This window comes from Eretmochelys imbricata, chromosome 3 (assembly GCF_965152235.1).
Source record: "Eretmochelys imbricata isolate rEreImb1 chromosome 3, rEreImb1.hap1, whole genome shotgun sequence".
Lineage (NCBI taxonomy): Eukaryota > Metazoa > Chordata > Testudines > Cheloniidae > Eretmochelys > Eretmochelys imbricata.
Genome location: NC_135574.1, coordinates 22171219 through 22194375, shown reverse-complemented (window position 1 = coordinate 22194375; position 23157 = coordinate 22171219). Strand labels below are relative to the sequence as shown.

At 42.0% G+C, this 23157-nt stretch overlaps 1 protein-coding gene across 1 annotated transcript in view; it reads right to left on the bottom strand.

Annotated features, from left to right (window-relative positions):
- Positions 1-4933: 4933 nt before the first annotated feature.
- Positions 4934-23157, bottom strand: part of SDC1 (syndecan 1) — a 31367-nt gene continuing 13143 nt past the window's right edge. The window contains exons 2-5 of the mRNA XM_077811543.1: positions 8421-8505; positions 6319-6833; positions 5908-6028; positions 4934-5100 (exon numbers count right to left, since the gene is read on the bottom strand). Coding sequence (XP_077667669.1) covers positions 4934-5100; positions 5908-6028; positions 6319-6833; positions 8421-8505 — 888 coding nt within the window. The remainder of the gene's footprint in view (positions 5101-5907; positions 6029-6318; positions 6834-8420; positions 8506-23157) is intronic.

Here is a 23157-nt window from a genome sequence, read left to right as displayed (position 1 = left end):
GGTGGAACGGATGGTTTAGCATAAGTAGTTAACACTTTACAAGGGAACATTCAAGGTGAAGTGGCCCATTAATGCCTCTCCAGCCGTAGGTAGGAAAGGAAGGGGGATGAAGGGAAAGCAACTGAGCTTTTTAAATGGATTACAGAGCATTGTGATAAGCCATAAATACAGCGTCTCTATTCATATAGCAACTATGTGGGTGAAGCCAGATAATCACTATGCTCTTGAAGGAGCTCATGATAAAAGAAATGTGTGGGCAAACACTTTTCACAAAGCAATCCCCATCAGTCCTCATCCTCAAGGGACACCTCCATACCCCTTTCAGAAGATGAGCCTAGGAGCTTAAATTCAGTTTTACTAGACCCTAAAGCAAGGTCTATGCTACAGACCTTACAGCAGCGCAGCCATATTGCTGCAACTGTGCTGCTAGAAGGGCTCCTGTGTAGCCGCTCTAGGATAATGGGGAAGAGCTCTCTTGTTGGCATAGTTAAACCACCCCCGAGTGGCAGTGGGCATGTTAGCAGGAGAGCATCTCCCACTGACATAGTCCCATCCACACCAGTGCTTAGATCAGTGAAAATTGGGTCAGTTGCAAGTTATTTTCACACCCCTGATCAGAGAAAAAACTGCTAGTGTAGACATAGTTGTGTCACAGTTACATACAAGGTGGAACAGATTGCTTCGCATAATTAGTTAAGACATTTCAAGGGATCATTCCAGGCAAAGCAGCCCATTAACACCCCTCTAGTTATAGAGAGGAAAGGAAGTGGGGTGGGAAGAAAACAACTGTAGGGCTGGTTAGTGGGTTACAGATTGTTGTAATAAGCCATAATCCAGTGTCTACTCAGTCCATGATTTTTAAGCTATGTACACACTACTGCTTACTGCAGTATAATGGATGTCACTCAGGGGTGACAATAAGCCACCCCAAGTGCTGTAAGTTACACCACCCAAAGGGCCAGTGTGGACATAGCTATGCTGGCTGGAGATGCTCTCCCGTCGACATTGAGCGGTTACACAAGAGATCTTGGAGCAGGACAGTGGTGCTGCTCTAAGGTCTGTAGTGTAGATGTAGCCTGAGTTAGTTTGCCAGACCTGAAGCAGCTCTGTGCAAGCTTGAAAGCTACTCTCACCAACAGAAATTGGTCTAAGATGACATTTCTCACCTACTTTGTCAGTCTAATCTAGAGACAGTTCAATGGCCCAAACTCTTCTTCTAAATGGTCTTGGCTGATTAATGCACACATTCTACACAGGCAAGGAATCTAAAGCCTGGTTGCATGGAAATCCTTCCCTGACAGCCCTCCTGTGGAGGGCCCTACATATGCACAGCTGATTCCCATTAGACTGAGGAGCCCAGGGGGGTAACAGCCCCCCTTGAATCTGACAAAGGCAATAACCTACTCCAGGTTAGTTTTGATATGGGTACAAGTAGCAATGACCAGTGGAGCTTTTTTCTGGGGGGGGGGGGGCAGGGGGAAGAAGAAGAGAAAAAAAAATGAGCAATCCCATATCACTTGCCAAATTGCACACAAAAGCAGATTCTTACTTTCTACCTAAGTATCTGATCCATGCACACCCACAAATGGCATTCAGTCCTTTCTATTTATGGAAAAATCCGCATCTGGTCATAGGCTCTGGTATCCTCACTATGTCTCTATTGCTTGTTCAGTCTAAAGTTGACTTCACCCCCTCTCCTTTATGTACTCTCTGCTAATTCCCCACTAGTTGAGACTGACTGATCCCTATGTAGGAGGGGGAACAGTAGGTCTTCAATCCACAGGGCCTCTCCCTCCTGTCACTAACAGTTCATTGTAGCATCAAAGTATTTTAGTCCTTTGGCAATGTAGTTCAAACCCTCTAGGAGATCTTGTCCCTGGCGTGGTGACACCTACATGATCCATTCCCTACCCAAAAAGCTAGTAAAGGAAGGTACTTTACAGCCAAGATAGAAGTTTCACTGTGTATCCCATTAGTATTTGGGACATCTGTGGTCAGTCCTCTCACCCTCCCAATGCTTGCAAGAGTCACTTTAGACCACAGAATTAGAGAGGTGAGGTAGTAGGAGATTCCCAGTACACAAGATTTCCATTACTGTGTGTCCTTTTTATTGAAGGGATGCCTACTGAAGAATCTAAGATTAGCACAAGTAGAAGAGTACATGGAATCAGTTTTTCTGCTCCCCAACCAGACCTAGACCCCACATTTGTAGGGCTCAGTGTGGAGTCTCATGTAGAAACCTGTTCAACTACCTCTGTTCCTAAAGCCAAGTGTGTCTTACCACCATCTGCAAATCCAAGCCAGTTCCTGTGTGCTAGTAATCCCCACTGAGGCAATGGCCACCTATTTGAAGCCTCAAAATATCTGGTGTTATGTCTGTAGCCAAAAAAGCCAGAAACAGAGAAAAGCACAACTCCCAATCTGAGTATGGAGAAGGACTCAGACAGCAGGTTGGTTGTCTGAGCAGCTGTTGGCCTTTGACAGAGATTCAGGAGGCTCTGTTCCCAACTTCTGCTCAGTACTCAAACTGCTTTGCCTCTGAACTGTTTCTGGTTAAGAAAGTGCTTCTCCCTACTATTATGAAGTGAGAACATGCTAAACTTCCAGGGCCTACTCTTCAAATGCTCTTTCAGAGCTGAAGCTGCTTGCATTTGCTTTATGCTCTTGAGCAAGCTTCAAAGAAAGTAAATCCTGGAGTTCTGCATTATGGTTACATGTGACACTCTGAAAATGGGGAAGTAGGAAAGCTCCCGGGTAGGCTGACACAGTAGACCACCAGTTATTTGCCAAAATGCCATTTATTGCATGTGTACAGATAACCAACTGAAGTATATTCCATTAAAATTAAATTTGTACCACTTAAATACAAAACTTTCTGTATGTCAATAACTCCAGCTATCCATTTAGATTACCAAAATATACAGAGTTATTCTTGGCCTGTAGAAAGGTTGGCAGTACAACTGAAGTTACCCCTTTTTAAAAAATAGTTTCCTGTGGTTTATGAGAAGAATTCTCATAGAAAAGCCTATTACCAGCATTTCTACATTCCTATACAAAGCAAAGAATTACAGTTATAATTAACACCATCTGGCTGTTGCATTAATTTATAAAAATTCAGTGTAAAAATAAAGGCAATAATGGACATCTCAGTTTTGTCTTTAAGAATGTTAACATACAGCTACATTCTACATCAAGGCAATCTCTTGTTCAGAGATGGAATGAAGCAAGTATTTTCTTGGTTTTGTTGAGAAATTGAGAAGGCACCAATTTACTCAATTAGCAATTCAGGAAGGACCTTCTACAATTCATTTAAGTTATTAAAAAACTGAATTGAATATGCAACACACATGCCTCGGTCAGCAAGAGTTCTTGGATCACTTCCTCTGGCTCGGCAATATAAATATTTACATCGTAAACACTCTCCTTCCCCTATACCTTCACTATGAGCAGAAAAAGTTATCAATTTGAAACAGGCTAACAAAAAACCCTATCTGGCAAAGCAGAGGCAAGGTCTGTGTTGAAATTGAGATTTCCTTCAAACAAAGTTCTTATAAATTTGTTGTGTAAGATACATTGAAGTTAATGATATTGTACAAGCTACAACTGAATGCATCTACTCTTAGTATATTACATTAAAGACTATTGTATTTGAAAAACCCATTCACAAAACTGTACTTTCATCCAAACAAGAGACTTTTGGGAAGTGTTCCTGTTCTTAGGCCCATTCTAATCAGTAAACAACTCATGACTTGGCACCATAGGCTAGCTAGGTGATGCTGTGGCGATGACAATTATCCATCGCTAAAACCCACTCTACACTAAAACTGAAGACATTAATATTCAGACCCAATTAGGTCAGAAGTTAAAGAGCTAGGCACTTATATAGTAGATATTAGTGTGAGCCTATAAACACCACAACCATTCTAAGGTGCAAGAAAGGATCAGTTTAGTTAATATGCTTCTCTGCTCCCTGGTCTGGCAGTACAAGAAGCCAGAGATGCTTGGTTTGCTCTGTCTTTTGTACCTGATGGGCCATGTACAGTACACAAGGTATGATGGCACTCATGGCAGACCTAGTTCAAAGTCACCACTACAAACTGACAATGCAGAGAGGTAGATAGCTAGGATATGGCACCAGTTGCCCATCAGAGTACCATACTGGTGTAGAACACAGTAAGGTCTCTCTCATAACGACTTCATCATATTTGAGCCAGTAAGACTAGACTTGGCACTTATGTGCATCGTTTAGATATGGTTTGTTCCCAAAAGTCATATTTCTTGGTTTAACCTCAAAGGAGCAATCTATTTAAATTCTAGGTTAATTTTAATAGTACATTCATCCAACTGTTACAAAAATCCCAAACCCAGTGATCAAATACTTGTTTGCCTTGCCCCTTCACTCCTTTTTCCAGTTGATATCTTATGGCCACTATTAAGTGCTATGATCATGGCAACTAGAAAGAGTGCCAAAACCATGAGCTACCAGCTGTTGGTCTTTGTCAAATGCAGCAGAGACTTTCTAATACATGATACGCACAGTGGAGGCCATGAGAGTTTAACAAGGATCTTTAGCATGGATAATTTAAGCCTTGTTCATGTTAATTCTTGCTGTTCTCCTAAAGGTCAATTATATACATACATTCCAGCTCTCCCTCATCTCCTTCCCTCCCAGGAGTCTTTAGATAAGCCAAAGCAAGTTTAGTGGCTTGCAGTCCCATGTTCCACTTTTTTTTTAAAAAAGTGGAATCTATATTTGTGCAACAAAGCTGGTTAGGTTCCAGGAATCCAGATGTAATTTATAGTTAGTTTCCAGTGGCAAGGGTTATATCTGATGATTGTACGGCTTGAGTTTAATGCACAAAAACCACAAGCAGGTTGTATGCAGGGACAGAAGAGTTCAAGAAAGAGGGGGAAGTGTTCTGAAGACTTGTGTTTATGCATAGAATTCTTCTTGTTTCTGTGGTTTTTGGTATCCTCCATTTGATTGTTTTGGTTCATCCAATGAATAGCTGCCTTCATCTTTTTTCTTCATTCTGTACAGCATAAATCCCACTAGGAATACCGCAAACAGCAAGCCTACTAGTCCTCCAGCAATGACACCTGTGGGGAGGCAAAAGTCACATTAGACACTATGCAGGAGTGAGACATTCTGACTGAAGTTGATTCCAGAGTTAGCTAGTAGGAGCAGAGACCAGTACTATAAAGGCATTTCATAATCAAGTGATGTAATAGGATCCAGAGAGTTTTCAAAAAAGTCAAATGGGTATTAGGTACTTCACTTTTTAAGCTTTCAATGGGAACTGAGCACCTAGCTGTCCTCTGAAAGCCTCCCCTACAGAGGCTCCAATTCCTTCCCAAAAATGAAAGTTTTAAGATCCATGTTCCTTCCCCCATTACTTGAAGCCCACTGTACCTAAGTCATGACTCCTGCCAACAGGCTGTGCTCTAGTACTGCAAGAGATTTTACTCCATCCTTGCTTGGGAGTAGAAGCTTTTCCCTCAGTATGTACCACCATGCACTTGAACAGGTACCTCAGAACAACCTGGATCAAAACTCTGCAGCAGCTTCATTTACATTACCAAGGATAGTCTTTACATGCTAGATCAGGTTTGATTTTACACTGTTCCCACATTCAATTTGCAACATGCCCATTTTTATTAGCAATGCATTAATCTAGATATTGACTAGAAGAAGCTTGAGGATCTGGCATCTACATATTGTGCAGCACTGCCTTGATTTAGTGTTTTCAGGTTTCCAAACCTATCTTGAGCTCTGATAACTAGAGATTTTTAAAAATAGAAAGCCTAGGTTCTGCAGTATTGGGTGGATCCTATAGCAGATTAGACAGCCACAGATTAGGAGGACTACACTGGACCTTCTATAGCATTCAGTGTATTCTGAAATACCTCCTAGAACTTCTTTCCTGTCCATTAACCCCTGGGAAGTTCCAGCAGCTTCAGCATCTCTTGAAGAGTCAGCCAGTTCAGATTCTGATGGTATTCGTTCTTCACTAAAGATAAAGTCTCCCTGTGGGAAAGATATAGTGCAAGTCAGTCACATTTCAGCTCACTGATGAAGTTATTGAAAGTTTTACACTGACCTTGTTTTCTTATATTAGTAGTTTTTAATATTTCCCTTCAACTGATGGCAAAAGAATTTTCCCTACACCCAGCTGTTAACAGCTTATGATGCATCATAATAGAAACTAGTTCCACTCCACATATGAAGCTAAGTTACTACATTCCAGCACTGTTGTATAGCTTTAGCACTGGATATGGGAAAGATCTACATTTGAGATTGAAACTGTTAATTCTTACCTGATCCCCGGAGCCTTCTTCAGGAGATGGAGTTTCCCTATCATCTATAGGGTATATACCCCTGGTTAGAATTGTTGTAATTGGAGAGTGAGCATCTTCCTCACTAATAGTGGTGAAGCTGGGATCAAGTGTTTCTTTAGAGACACCAGAGGAACTAGAGCTATGGATACTAGGTTCCATTACATGGACTGTGCTTGACGCTTGTGTAGTGGTTACTCTGACAGTAAGACTGTGAGTAGTTGGACTTCTTGTTGTTATGACTGCCTCATTTGTTGTAGGTTTCTCTACAGCTGAGCCCAGTTCGTGAGTTTCATCCTTAAGTGAAAAGACAGCCTCATCTGGCACCACATCACTAGTGGGGGATGATGATACCAATTCCTTTTCAGATGGATTTTCTGTGCCATCAACTGCAGGTTGGTGAACAGTTGCTCCAGTAGACATTGTTGACCTTGATGAAGAATTTGCATGTTCTAAGGGGATATTCCAGGCAGCCACAGAATGGTTGGTCAAGGGACCTACACAAGAATATTAAGCATTACTTGATGTACAGGTGATTCAATAGCAGACAAGTACAAGCAGTTCAGTATGTTGTGTGGTGTGCTAGCGTTATTAAAAAGGCAACTTACTGTAGGGCCTGGATTAGACCCAAAAGCAATTAGATTGCTTCAGTGCCCTGTCACCCCCAAAATCCATCCAAGATTGGATGCACTGGTTACTCAAGTACTGCCAAGTCAGTATGCCATTAGAACTTGTTGCAAGGAAGGAAAGCAGCCCATCAAGGCCAAACATTCCTTTTTGTAATACACTGACCTGTAAGTCTGCTAGTGTTAACTACTTTTGATCAGCTAGTAACTTAGAATTGCCCTGTGGGGCAGGGAGTCATGCAACTCATTTTACCCATCACTAAACTGATTCCAATACTCGTAGCCAGAAGACTCTTCAGCATGGCTTTCCACCTTTCTCCTACTCTCAACCCTACCAGTGAGGATATCCCATCCAAAAAAATGGGTAGCTGGGAACAGGAAGAAGGGGATATAGTCAGGAATGCCAAGTTTGACAGTGGCCAGACACCAGAAGTTAATAGTGGAGATTAATTTTACTGTAGGAAAGGGATTAGCATTTCACACCAGAAGGTGGTCTCCAGTCATTTTATCTTAATGGACCAGTTTGAGGAAGTTATTTCTTTTGGGGGAGCTGAAGTCTGGACCAGATTAAATAGGCATTAGTGGTGTATAGAAACTTGCACCCAGTTAGGGTCCCTAGCAGTTTTCTATGATCTGTATCACTGTACAGTAAGTTTAACCATTGTTTAATACCCAGATCATAAGTCTTCTGGAACATGAACTGTATTATTTGGACAAGTCTAGCATAACGGAGAGCCACATTGGGAATCTAGGAGCTGCCACAATAGAAATAGTGACCCAGCATGGGGGATGCCTACCAGAGTCCAATTTCATTGAAGGCCTCCTTTGACACTATGGGGTATATGGTCACGCCCATGGGAAGTCACTACTAGAGGAAGTTGATAGTCTAGGAAGGTCTGCCAGGAATCCAGAGCTTCAGCAGCCTAAGTAAAATTTCTCATCCAGCTCCTTCCCTCCCTCATAATTGAGGCAGATAGATGGGATAACTTCTTTAACACCTATGCTTTGTTTCCTTCACTTGCTCCATGAATGCATGAGCCACTACAGTGGTTTCACATGAGTGGCCTGCAAGAGCCAGACATCACCATTAATATTACAAGTCAGACACGGGTAGGACATCTTTGTAGACATCTCTGGGATCCCCTGTTTATTCCCCACAAGGAGCAGATAATTGAGAATTGAAGTGGGCTTCCAGAAAGCGTCTGCTTGTGCTTAAGAGGTAAGACAGCCTAAAGTGACTCTCAGGAGCACAGTGCTCCTGCAAAGCTGCTCCTGAAGGGAAAGTCATTGAGTTACCTTGCTCTAGGGGAACAGCAGCCAGGACATACCTTTGCCAAGCTGTACACCAAAAGTCACGACCTTGAAGAATTTAATGACAACTGAGCAGTTTAAAAAAAAGCCACCAAAAAAACAAAAAAAAAACAAAAACAAAACACCAACCCACCCAGATCTACTCACCAGAACCAGAGCCAGAGAAAGTATCATCATCATCATCACCAGATGAGTCCAGGTCTTCAGGAGGAAGGTTTACATTTGTAGTTTGCTTTAAAGAGAAAAAGGACCACATTTGTGAACAGAGTAGCACAAGAGTGATTTTTATTTTATTTTATTACCACCAAAAAAACAAGTCAGCATTTGTTGCTATTCAGTTCATAAGAATGGCCATACTTTCTGGGCTGATTACATATCAAGTCACACTGAAAACAGTCTCTTTAGTTCTGGGTTTTATTCAATTGCAGGTGCATACATGAAGGAGCCCATCATACTAGAGGCAAGTAAAGTGCCATATGCATCCGGAATGAAGATTGTATTCTTGGACAATCGCAACCAGATTTATCAGTCCACTACTCTTGATCTAGGTGGATTGCTGTACAATAGTTATCCTGCAAATGCAGCAGAATGCTTGTTTCAAACCCAAGAGAAATGGACTAATTGGAGGAACATCAATGACTTTTTTTTGAACTGCCTTCCAGAAGAGAGGGAAAATGTTTGCTAGGCAAGGCAGACTTGTTTACATGAATGCTGTTAATTGAGAATGTAAATTTATGCTTTCCATGCAAGATCTCATCTACTTATTCTTTGATGAGATTCCCCCTTATATCACCCACCACGCTTTCCAAGCTGGACAAGAGTTTTGAAAAAAAAATCAATTTTCTGTAAGTTTGTTTTTTAAATAAACCTGTTGAAAATGAAATCTAAATTTAATACAACAACATGTTAAGGCTTAAGCTTATTATAAATCATTGTAAATGTGAAACATGTTTTGATGAGCACTTATGTACCAAACATACTTATTTTATTTTATTAAACAAAACAACGTATATGCTGTTTAACTAAATTCTAGTTACCATCCTAATGCAACTTGACAAATCCTGAGCAAAAAGTTGATTTAGTGAATAAGCAATATTCACCATTTTCCAACATATTAAGTGTACACAAATATGAAAACATTAAGCTATAATTTAAGTAAATATATAATCCTAATTGGTCCTCTTAGCTAGCAAGATGTGCCAAATCTTGTGTAAAGGCTCTAGCAGCTGTAAGTTAACATGCTTTAACGCACCTCTTTAGAAAAGTACTGAAGTACAATGGAAGAGTTGATTAAAATAATTTTTTTTTTTTTATTGAGGCTTCCCACTTGGGGATACTATTGAATTTATTGGAGGAGAGTTTTGGCCCAGACAGGTGTTCAGAGGTCACCTTCCTACTGAAGGCTCAGCATGCAGGTAGAGATCTGCATTTGTGCATACAGGCAGTTGCGGCAAAGGTGACTAGTGGACTTTGATCCTTTTTAAAAAAAACTTTAACACCATGAAATTAACATGAAAGCTTCTTAAAGCACAGCCAAGAGTTTACCTGAGCGCAGAACTAAATGAGGAACAGTTTATTACAAGAGCAGGAGAGTTATGTATGAGGGTATTCTAGTTATGACATTCTTACCCCCAAGTATGACCACAGTGTTTCAATAGGTCTGGTTAGACAATGGCCACCCTGGGAACACAAGACAAATAGTACAAATAGAAAAGCTAGGTTTCGGTACTGACATGCTACTCAAGGAATTGCCAGCCTTTTCAGACACAGCAAAGTCTAACTAGACATTTAATCTGCATGTTGATTCAGAGACTGTCTGTAGACATTGACTAGTTCAGTTTTTGATCAAGAAAAGGGATTACACTGTTCAGACAGTGCACACACCTCATGGTCAAGGTTTCTCCATGACCTTTTAATTGCAGTTCGATTTTACCCAAACAGGAAGCCTTTAATCCCACTGACTAATCAGAGTAGCACAATGTAGGTGGAGTTACACTGCTGTACCTGAAGGCTGAAAGTAAGTTACTAACTTAACAGCGTGGCCATCTGTGTACTGAATGAAGTACAGGATACTGCTTTCTGGTAGCCACAGAAGTAGTACTGGATCGTGAATGTTACTATTTGAGTACTTCCCCATCAGTCACTGCGTGCTATTCAGCTACAGCTGCAGCCCACAAAGGCAGGCTGGGCACAAGTGTGTTACAGTCCCCTTCCCCACCACAAGAGTTCTAGCCAAGGTGTTACTGTCAGAACTCACATGGCACCACTGTGCTCCAAACACCTAATACAGTCTTTGATGAACCATATGACTGAAGCTTATGAACATAACACTGATCCATTTGTGTGTGTGTGATATACTGCTGAAATGATCTTTTGCTATTCATCTTGAATGCATACATGTTTTTGGTAGTGGGATTGCCACAGCTAACACGCCATCAATACAGTATGCAACTACATCACTGTAAAAACTATCTTCTTTGAGAGATGTCATGATTCACTGTCACTGAAGAGACTATCAGTAGCAAATAGCTTGTAACTATCTTTCCAGGTGGTTATATTCTTGTTTTGAACACACATGGCACCAGCTTGCATTAGTTTGTGAGCAAAGCATGCCAATCTTACACAAGCCCAAACACCCTAGTGCCTTTAAGGGTTAGAGTATTGCTTTCCCAATAGAGTATCTTAAAATAGAGTCTCTTGTTGTCTGGATAACTAGATGGAGTACTTAGTACTGTTCTGTTTCACACCATTATGCTAAAGACACTTGCAAGTTGCAGCTACAGAGTCCTTCATACCTGCCAGAATACAGACTTCTGACTATTAAAATGAATTGTGAGAAGTAGGGGCTGGAGTTGTGTAGACCGTTTGTGATCTCACCCCACCCACACTTCAGTGAAAGTGAGGATTTTACAGGAGGGTTGTGGGGGTGGGGTAGCTCAGTTAATGATTTTTACTGGTTGTAGCAGCCTATGGTGGAGTCAAGTTTTTGTAGAAGTCCTTTAGTGAGATGAAAGATTATTTGTATCCCATTCTTATAACTCCCTAGTGGAGATCAGTATTATAGTAGTCTGTTAAAGTTAGACTCTTCAGAGTAAACTGTACTGGAACACTAAAGATCCATCACTGTCTATTGGCAGGGAAGGATTACATTTTTAATCGTTAAGTTCCAATGTGTGTCAATTCTGCCATCCAAGCACCAAGGAAAAATGTTTTGAGAGTCAAAATTTGCAGACTGGAAAAAAAGAAAAGTGCTGTCCGAGTGAGACCTTAGTGATCTTTTGACATGAAGCTGAAATGTATTTTACAGTTAAACATTGAATCTCGACATCTGTCATTCAATTTGATACTCCCCCCATAATTTCCTACAACTGTGAAAGTTTACATTAATAAGGTATTAATGCTTATTTTTAATATCTGCCAACTACAAAAAGATAAATATCATTATGCCAAGCCTAATTACCTGGAGTAATGCTGCTATGTTGACATGTTTGTTTCTCCCAACTTATAATTCTGCTGCATACTGGGGCTGCCCACCTTGCAGTCCCATTTTAGGCACATGTATCCTAAAAACCTAGCTAGTCTATTACTGACATGATCATCAATTCCCAGCTTATCAGACAGGCTGGAGAAAATGTTTGCTATTGGCCATTTCCAGTTTTCACACTGAACATCAATCACAAAGGAGTTATTGGGAATAGATTGAACAGTTAACTCACAAAAACAGTTGAACAAATCCACTCTTACTTTCATGCAATTCATCTGCAAATGCTGGGGGCAGTAACTCTGTTGGAAGGACTGGCTTTGTACGACAGCCATTTGAAAAGCTTTTTAGCTTGACGTGGATACTAGTGGAAGATTATCTTCATCACACTCACTAAGAGAAATGTGTGAGTTTGTTAGAGACCAGTGTTAGAATTAATATCCTGAGTGGGACTAACTCTATCCTCTGCTGCTCAAAGCCACAGGCCTGCAGGATGCTCAGATGGATAGAGAGATTTCAGATTATTTTTCTGCCATCTAACACTGTCAGCCACCTTCAGGCTTGTTTGAACGTACACAAAGTTATGCATGGAGATGTTAACGAAAGGCGTCCTGTGGGACTAGGTTTGCAAAGGGGTTAAGGGAGGCCTGTGTAAGGTCTGGTGCAGTCATTACTTATAATAGTGAAGGTATTTGTGTCCAAATCAGACAGTCTTGGCCACTGTGTGGTCTTGCTGCACCAGTTTATGGTTGCTTTAGCCAGACTGCTCCAAGGTAGCACAGGCTTGATGGTACGTGAGCTCCAATACTGAGTTTGGATGCCATAAGTGACTGACGTTAGCAAGGGAATGTAGTCATTTCCAAATGAGCAAACTCAGCTAACACTCAAACCTAGGCCAGCCAAAAGGCTAATGGGAGCTGCATTAGCAATCCAGTTGCTTTTCCTAAGAACCAAGGAAAAGAGCATTTCAGAGGCAACCCATGTGCAACTGTTGCACTTTGAACAAGGACCCTCTAGACAGTGTCTTCTCTATCAACTACTATAAAGTGAGCAAGAGAGACCAGATGCATTTGGAGGAGGACCATCCAAATAACGCAAGGGACACGTTAAAATTCCTGGGCTACATAAAAACATCCACCACTACTAGCACCAATGGTGTACAAGTTTCCTACATATAGGCAAGGCCAAGGCTTCCAGGGGTGGTTGCTTTTGGGGTGGTTGTGGGAGGGAGAATGGGGCAGGAGTCATACAGCTCTCCCTGTGTCCCTTAATTACTTTGGCTGCTGGGGAAAGCAGAGCTGCTCTTTAGCTCACCATGAAAATTAGAGGTTACAAACACTTGCACTGGAGAACAGATAAGTGTCTAGAGATAGCACATACATTCACTATGTTTCACAGCAGGTATGTGGCACAAATTGGATAGTGAAGGTAACTATTAGAACAAGCTACTGAGGGAAGTGGTGATTCTCCATTGCTTGACAAACTTCAAATCAAGACTGGATGCCTTTCTTCAAGAGATGCTTTAACGATGAGATTCTATGGCTTGCGTTATGCAGGTCTGACTAGATGATCCTATGTCCCTGCTGGCCTTAAGTAAATAAAATCTATGAGCCTGCTCAATTTCCAAAACTTAATGAGTACAAGACCATTTTAGAATTATTGAGAGCTCTTTGGAAAAATCAAAGCCTTTAAGTGCTGGTCTATGCTGGGGGGGAAGGGGGTGCTGCATGGTGAGCTAAGTCTGTGTAAGTTACTCAACTTCAGCTACAAAAAACATAGCTGAAGTTGACATACTGAGGTCTTCACTGCAGTAGACCAACTGCTGACTCTCCCCTATTGGCTCCACCTACACTTCTCACTCCAGTGGAGTACCAGAGTCAATGGGAGAGTGCTCGGCAGTTGATTTATCGCATCTTCACTAGATGCAATAAACTGACCCCTGCTGGATCGATCACTCCAGAGGTAAGTGTAGACATGCCCTAAGTCTTGGCTCCAGAGCTTGATTTAGCACTAGCTGGTTTTGAGTACTGAAGCCAGTAAAGCGCTTGAAGACAATCCCAGCATCTTCATTGTCAAGATGTGGATGTAAAAAGTCTGTATATGGGGCCAGGAATCTATAGGGCAGGGAAACAGGTTTATTGACTTGGGCCTCTGAAAGGGAGTCTGCCCCCTATGGAATCCCTAGTCTTTCTGCTTTAGGTCATATCAACTTTACCTGTTATCAGTAGTGCTCCAGAGCTGACAAGGTCCCTTTCAAAGGTTACTATCCTGTACAAAATACAAGGAAAAACCAAACCAAAAACCTAGACACAAACCGCTTCAGTTTGTTTGTGTTTGCTTTGGGAACAGGAAGTCAAAGAAATTCCAGCATAACGGTTGGATCCTCTCCCCCTTACTGGCAGATAAACATTTAACTCCTCACTCCCCATCTCCACTTTTGATGGTTCCTACTGGAAGGCTACTGTTCCCTTTTCCTTGAGGGGAGGTTCTTATTTACACTGAAGAAAGATCTCATGTTTCATGCTTGTGGCTGTGAGCAGTGTGTGTTTTTTTTAAAATGTAGCCATTGGTATACTTAACTATTCCAACTCTGTCAGTGAGAAGACAGCAGGGGTTTGCGGTCTTTGTCTTGCTAAGACAGCAAAGAGGATCTAGGACCTATTCCAATATAGGGCAGGCCAGCCCACCAGTGAACTCAGGATTTAATCCTAAAAGGTGTCAGGCTGTCTCCATTTACACTAGTGAAACCCCAGTAATTTGCAGTTGCATGGTGAGAGGAGAGTAGGATTTGGCTTGTCTTACAAAGAAGAGGCTGTGCAACAGGAAAGTGTCATGTTTTCTACATCATCCAGTTTGGTATGAATTGATAAGCTATGGCTTCCAAGACTGACATTATGAGCCATCCAGTTCTACTCGGTTTATAATAGAAATACTCCTTCTAGCTGGTTGTCCGCATTTTCAGAATTGCATTTCAGCTGTTACATGTGACACTGAGGTCTGATCAGCATTATCTTTCCCTACTGGAAATTATCAGTGAGCCAAGAACTAGCAAGTTAAACATTAAGCTGCTGAGCTGTTAGGTCCAAGGTAGATTAACTTGTGGCACACGGTGTAGCATGCACCAATATCAGAGGTTGTTAGACCAGCAGACAAGTCACTACATACATCTCAGGGGCCACATGGCTTTACACAAAAAAAGTGAGCAGAGGGATTCCAAGGGGAGTATTTTTTTAAACAAAAACTAAATTTCTCAATTCAGCATGTGCAAAATAAACATAATCCAGACACTGCCTTCAGATCCTCCATGGCTTTCTGGCCAACCAGAGCTACTTAGTCACATACAGGCCAGTGGCTGCTATTCCCACCCCCAGCTCATTCCTATTGGATTTTAGAGGTCAAATGTGGATGTAGCTTTGCATTAGAAAGATACCTTCTGAATTAAGCGAGCAAAACTTAAGAAGGGTCATTCAAATGCTGCCCTTCTTAGTGGTATGCCTTCACTACAGGAGTAACTGGGGTGACTGGCATTCAGATTAGCCTGTTGACTGTGCAGCTATAATGCTAAATCCTACCCTAGTTACAGTGTCTTCATGGTGCCATGCTCCCATGTGTGTCACCTGGACTGCTAAGTGCATCCCGGAGTTCTTGAGCTGCAGTATGCTGAGCTGCTCTGGGAGTTGTAGGAGAACTTCTGTCCTGAGCAGGTGGGGTGGGCAGGCAAGATTATGAGCAAGACATTTTCTTGTCATTGAGTAATTTAACTTGTGTCCTCACTACACTGAGTGGGTCACCAGTCTCAGGGAAAGCAGCACACAGGCTTTAACCTATATACCCCCAGTTGGGCCAGCTAGCCCGGGTTAAAGCAACAAACTTGAATGAGAAAGTAGATGGGGAGGATTGAGGCAACACCCAAGAGCCTGAGCTAGCTCTGCCCTGGAAGCTGACTAGGCACCAAATTGTTCCTAGTTGCAGGAGAAGGGTGTGGACTGCTCTTTGTTATGGTTGGGACATGCAGGCTGCCTTTTACTGCCAGATGCAAGCAGCAGAGCCTGCATGTTTAAGAATGAACTAGAATGAGAAACTTTCACTGCAATATGGAAACTTAAGTAGCTCAGGAGGAAGAGAAATCAGAATGTCTTTCTAGAAAGACATCCCTAGAGTACCAACAGCATCTTTCATACAGTGTGTTTTATCTTTTGATTGTGCCTCTTATAATTCCCTGGCTCATTTTCCTATTAGTAGCTTGTTCAGATAGGATGAGAAAGCCACACCAGTATAACTGCAAGTGTTTACTTAAGCCAAAGGAGTTCAGAATGTCCACATGGCTTTTAGAACCAGTTTGACTTGGTGTAAGAATGGCTCATTTCAATTTAGTTCAAGTTAATTAGGAAGAGGTTTAGCTAAACCAGAATAAACCACGTGCACCAGAGAGCAGTGTTCACACTGCATGTTGCACCAGTTAAACTGTTACCCTAACCCCTTGCCCCCAGCCCCAAGCCCACTCCTGCACTCCAAACCCCTTGCCCCCAGCCTGTACTCAAAGCCAGAGCCCTCACCCCCTCCCACACCCCAACCCCCTGCCCCAGCTTCATGAGAGTGAGTGAGGGAGGGTGGGGGATGGCAAGTGACAGAAGGAGGGAGGATGGAATGAGTGGGGGCAGGGCATCAGAAAAGGGGGCAGGGCAAGGAAGTTTGGTTTTGTGCAATTAGGAAGTTGGCAACCCTAGTGTGTGCTCTGGGACTGCAAGACACTCCCATCCCTCAGACAGGGGGATGTACATTAAGTTGCAGGTGCAGTTCTCCCTCCCATACAGGGTTTTCATCAGTCTCTGAACAAGAGCAAGCTCGACCTTCGCTGCAATGGCTGCAGTGTCTGTTGAAGTCAGTGGGAGTTACACCCCTTTACACTAGACCCAAGTTTCATCCAGTGCCCCTTCTACAGAACAGGTGAAATAAGTCAGGGCAAGTTATACAAGCCACACCCCTGATGCATCAAGTATCCACAGTCAGGCTACTACCACCTGTAGAAGCCCCTAGAAAATGGCATGAAGTCCTCAAGAAAGTGCACTACACCAACCTATCACCCGGGGCAGGCGGTGGGGAGGGGAGGAGAAGGGGGAGGGGGAGAATAAGTGGCCCATGCAGATTACTAGTGCTAGAGCAGAATATATTTTCTTTTCATTTAGCTTGGACATTAGCAAGAGATTGCATGAGGAAGGTGACCAAAATGACTTGTAAGGATTTATTTAATCTGAAATGGGCACAAGCTGTAATTTTTGCATCAGAAATAGTTAAAGGTACTCTAATTTATATATGGCATGTCTTACATGTTTGTACAATGCCTAGCACAACAGGGGCCCTGATCCATGACTACAGCCCTTAAGAACTTACTTTTACAGGCATTCGACAGACAACTGCTCAATACTTCAGCCTTTCAAATGCTGTTGTGCCTCTGTTTTTCTGCTGCCATCAGCCCATGCTTCCTGCATACTATGTCCAGCACTAGAGGACCACCAATATTTGCTAGTCATTGCAGAACCAGGAAAGTCTGTCCTAGCAAACAGCGTCTGCTCACAGCTAGGTCAACTGCAGTGCAATTAATGCATCACTGCTATTGATGAGTCATGCTGTTGAGTCACCCACATTCAGAGAAGTGGATCACTTAATACCATGGAAGACTTCTCCATCTAGCCTAATCTCTTACCCTACTTTAGAAGGGCTCTGAGCTTCACGATCAGATCTCTCAGGGGTCTATGGTAAAGTAGCTAGAGTTTCTCCACTTCTGCAGATTCAGGTTGGGGTCCTCTTGGTAGCAAACCCCGATCACTTCATGTAGCCTGTCAGGTGTGACCTGAAGTCTCAGGCTGGTTCCTTGCTGGAAACATGCACACATCCCAGAAGCCACAGCCATGCATGTCCCCTTCACTTTAGGAGTTACTAGGCGACATTTTCTGGCCTGTGCTAGGCAGCTGGCCAGTTTTGGTGAACTTAATGGTTCCTTCTGGTCCTAGAAGTATTGACCCAGTATCTCTCTGCTGCCAGCTGCAGAAGAGAGACCAAAGTTAGCAAGAAGTCTCCTCTGATCTATCAAGGGACATACTCCCCAGATCAAAAGGAATGCATGCCAATAACCTTGGAGGGGGGGAAAAATGGGCTACCTGGGTGATCTAGGTCCTCTAGCATTTATCAAGCCTCTGGGCAAACTCTTCACCTGCCTTTTACTCACTGCCAGTCATCTAACAGGTCATTTGATTATAAATACCTAAAAATAACCTTAAAATGGTTTTTATACAATGGGTATATCAGAGTATCCAGTGACAGACAGGACATTTATTCAGTTCAGAGCCCCAGTCAAAATTCTCAGCCGGTGAGGCTTACCACAGAGGTCTTCAACCAAGTCAGCCACCGCTTTGGTAGTTCCCTTTCTTGTAAAGGACTTAAATATCCTGAATCCATTTAAGTTTCCATAGTTAGACTGCATATAGAGTCAGTCAGTAATTTACATAGTAAAAATCTGCATTCTAGAATTTCACACCCCAAAGACAACTTCAGTCACTTATGTTATGGATGTGCCATCTAAGCCTACAAGTGCAGTGTTATTACTTATTTTATGTTAAGCGTTTTGTCCAGTTAAGTGTCAAGTTTAGTTTAAGTTACTCAAGCAGTGGGGCAGACATAACAAGCTAAGATTGTGGTTTTTTTTTTTTTTAAACTAAAAGTGAGAGACACAGAGGTCATGGGCAATAAAGTAAAATAATCCATGACTTACTAAAAATATGCATGACAAAATGGGTAACCCCTAGGGCTGCCCATACCATCGGGGGTGCCCAGGGCACTCCCAGAGCATTCCCTCCGCTGCCTGTGGCGGCTGGGAGCTTGAGGCCCTGCAGTTTCCAGCCACCACAGGCAATGGGGGGGACCCTGCGGGCTCAAGTCACAGAAGTATCTGGAAATTATGGATTCCATAACAATCGTAGCCCTACCCATGAGCTACAACAGTACATCTTACGAGTTTTCTGATCTTAAGTCTTCCCTTCAGTATCATCATGAGCTCTAGAGCAGTGGCTCTCAAATTTTCCAAACGTCTGTCCCCCATTCAGGAGTCTGATTGGTCTTGTTCACCCCAAGTTTCATCTCCCTTAAAAAGAGCACTGCTACAAAAAACCCCCAAAAACTAGACAAAAGTGTCACAGCACTTAAGTCACTGAAAATTTGCTCACTCATTTTCTCTGTATGAAATTTTAGTTTGTATGGACTTTGTTAGTGGATTTTATATAGTCTGTTGTAAAACTAGGCAAATATCTAGAATGGATGTACCCCCAGAAGTCCTCTGTGTACCCCCTGAGGTATGTATACCTCTGGTTAACCACCACTGCTCTAGGGTGACCCAACCATGTCCAGTATAAAAGGTCCTTCAGGCCCCTTAGCCAAGGCCCACATGCAATATTAGAGTGCCTTAGAACGCTTCCCAGTGCTTTTGCAAGCCGGTTTGTTGATGTGTTTCTAGAATAAGTGAAATGCTGTATTCAAGTGCTTGGTAAGCCACCTTTTGGTACTTCCTCGTCTCTGAATAGACAACCCAGCTGTCAGTGGCCTCTAACTGAAGAAGAGTTCCAGTTTGCACAGTCACTGTCTTGACAGTGCCTGCCTAGCCTCCTCCACAGCCCCATTCCAAATACAGTGAGCTGTGGCTCACAAAAGCTTATGCTCAAATAAATTTGTTAGAAAAGGAGTACTTGTGGCACCTTAGACTTTTTGCTCCATAGAACAGCTATTCAGGCATCTCAGATTATCACCCAGGCCTCTAATGCAGGCAAGGTGTTGCCCCCACAACATCACATTTACATGCAGGCTTGTGGGACAACTGTTTGCACTCAACCACCTGATTTGTGGATGCAGTTAGTTGCCAGGCTGCAAAAGCAAAGGCTGACTTTGACAGTGGAGTCTGACATCCAGATTTCCACCATGATTTGCTTCAAGAAAGTGGAGAAAGTCTGGCATTTGAGAAACCTGTTTGTTTGCAGTCAGCTACAAAAAAGGCTTTCCTCATTACAGGAATTAGTCCTACTGCTCTTACACAGCAGGATTTGGGACCACTATGAGTCCTATACAGAGTTTTAAGAAGTCTCTTTTCAGAATCTTACTGACCTCACCAGTTGCCTGGTAGGTACAAGCTAAAGTCTGCAAAACACATACACAAGCAGTGCTTACAGTTTCATCTCCGTATCCCATACCCCAAGTACGAACCTCCTGACAAGGATGTATTCATCTTTCTGAAAATTCCCAATACAGCCATGTTTTATGCATTTCTGTTATTTAATTAAAATGACAGGTTTCAGAGTAACAGCCGTGTTAGTCTGTATTCGCAAAAAGAAAAGGAGTACTTGTGGCACCTTAGAGACTAAGATTTCCAGGTTTATGGATCTTGGGTAGTAGATAGAATAGTCTCTAAGGTGCCACAAGTACTCTTTTTTTTTAATTAAAATGGTAGCTTAACTAAGGCAAGCAGTGCAGCTGAAAGATGAGTAGGTGTGTTCAACTACTTTATTGTAGCACAACAAGATAGGAAACCTTTCCCCATGCCACTAGACATGGCCAATGGGATACCTACACACAATTGTACCATTGTATCCACCCTGCCATGTGACCACAATTATAAGGTGCTTCTACAATATAGAATATTCCCCTTCCACTATGGGAATAAGCTATAACACGAACTTTGGTATAATGGCATCTATATCAGGATGCATATTGTACCAGTTCCAGATTTCAGTGGTAGCAGTATTAGTTGTATCAGAACAAAAAAAGTCCTTGTGGCACCTTTGAGACTAACAAATTTATTTGGGCATAAGCTTTTGTGGGCTAGACCCCACTTCAGATGTATGAAGTAAAAGATACAGGAGCAGATATAAATACATGAAAGGATGTGGGTTGCCGTACCAAGTGTTAGGTCAGTCTAATGAGATAAATCAACTAACAGCAGGATACCAAGGGAGGAGAAATAACTTTTCAAGTGGTAAGAGTGGCCCATTATAGACAGTTGACAAGAAGGTGTGAGTAACAGTAGGGAGAAATTAGTATTGGGGAAAGTTTAGGTTTTGTAATGATCCAACCACTCCCAGTGTACCAATATAGGACTTTGTCATGCCTGTAAGCATGAGTCATACTGGGACAAAGGGTGTACATAGCCAGGGCTCTCTGTACCATTTTTCCAGATCTTGGTAAGTAATATTCCTTTCCCATCTCAGTTTTCACCCACAGCTAAGCACAATCAGTACCCCAGGCTGGCTTACTACTATAGAATCTCTCATGCAGGTCTCTCCTTGCTTTAAAGGTAAGCCAATGCAACTCTATGGCAGAAGAATATTTAAGCCGGTCAGACTAGCTGATAGAGTGCTGTTTCACTGAAAAGTACTGTTTCAAAGCTAATAACGTTTCCACAAAAAAAAAAAAAAAAACACACTTATAAGAATGGCCATACTGGGTCAGACCAATGGTCCATCTATCCCAGTATCCAGTCTTTCAACAATGGCTAGTGCCAGATGCTTCAGAGGGAATGAACAGAACAAGGCAATCTGTCATCCAGTCCCAGCTTCTGGCAGTTAGAGGTTTAGGGACACCCCAAGCATGACATTGCATCCTTGACCATTTTAGCTAATAGCCCTTGATGGACCTATCCTCCATGAACTTAAATATTGTTTTTTGAACCCAGTTACACTTTTGGCCTTCAAAACAGCCCCTGGGAAGGAGTTCCACAGATTGACTGTGTATTGTGTGAAGCAACACTTCCTGGTATTTTGTTTTTATCAGGTTACCCTGGTTCTTGTATTATGTGTGAGAAAAAAATATTTCCCTATACCATTCAAAATTTTATAAACCTCTCTTTTCTAAGATGAGACAACCTAGTCTCTTTTTACTCTTCATATGAAAGCTGTTCCATACCCCTAATTTTTGAAGTCCAATATCTATCATGTTTGAGATGGGGGACCAGAATTGAATACATTAGATCCATGATATGCCCACACCTTGAATATATAGTGACATTTACTGTTTTATTATCTATCCCTTTCCTAATGGTTCTGAACAGTTAGTTGCTTTGACTGCCATGGCAAAATGAGCAGATGTTCTCAAGAAAGCTGTCTTGGAGTCATAATGGATAATTCTGAGTAGTAAGGGCTAATTTTGAGCCCACCATTTTGTATGTAGAGCTAGGATGATGTTTTCCAAAGTACACTACTACACACTTAACATTGAATTTCATCTATTTTCTTGCCAACTCACCTGCTTGTGTGAGATATTTAACTTTGTAGTCAGCTTTGGACTTTATCTTGAGTAAAGTTTCAAAATTTGCAGGCAATACGATCTGTTTACCCCTTTTCCCAGATCATTTATGAACATATTGAACAGTATTGGTTCTAATACAGATTCTTGGGGACCCAATTATTTACCTCTCTTCACTGTGAAAACACTTCTTACCTTTTGTTTCCTGTCTTAAGGAGTTTTTGATCCATGAGGATCTTCCCTCTTATCCCATAACTGGTTTGCTTAACAGCCTTTGGTGAAGGATGTGTCAAAGATATTTTAAAAGTCCAAGTACACTATGGCCACATGTTTGGGATCCCCTTCAAAGGCATGATTTCTCTTTACAAAAGCCATGTTGACAGAACAGGTTTATCTGTCTGGTAATTCTGTTCTTTACTATAGTTTCAACCAATTTGCCTGGTACTGAAGTTAAGGTTACTGACCTATCATTTCCAGGATAGGCTCTAGAGGCTTTTTTTTTTTTTAAAAGGCATTACATTAACTATCCTCCAGTCATCTGGTACAGAGGTTGATTTAAGTGAGAGGTCACATCAGTTAATAGTTCTGCAATTTCATATTTAAGTTCCTTCAGAACTCTTGGATGAACACCAAGAAATTGGTAAACTACACAGATGGTAAACAGTTTACCATCTGTGTAGTTTACCAATTTGTTCCAAAACCTCCCTTTGACACCTTCATCTGGAAGAGTTCCTCAGATCAGTCACCTAAAAAACTGGCTCAGGTGTGGGGATTTCCCTCACATCCTTCACAGGAAAGACTCAAAGAATTCATTTAGCTTGTCCTTCCCCCCTGCCACCTTGTCTTCCTCAAGTTCTTGTTTAGCGTCTCAATTGTCTAGTGGCCCCAGTTTGGCAAGCTTATTGCTTCCAATATATTTAAACTTTTTTGCTGTTAGTATGGGTTATTTGCTTGTTGCTCTTCAAGTTTTTTGGCCTGCCTAATTATACATTTGCACTTTACTTGCCCAAGTTTATGTTCCTTTCTATTTTCCTCAGAAGGATTTGACTTCCAATTTTTAAAGGCAGTCTAACTGCCTCTTACTGTTTAGCCATGGTGCCTTTTTGGTCATCTCACTTTATG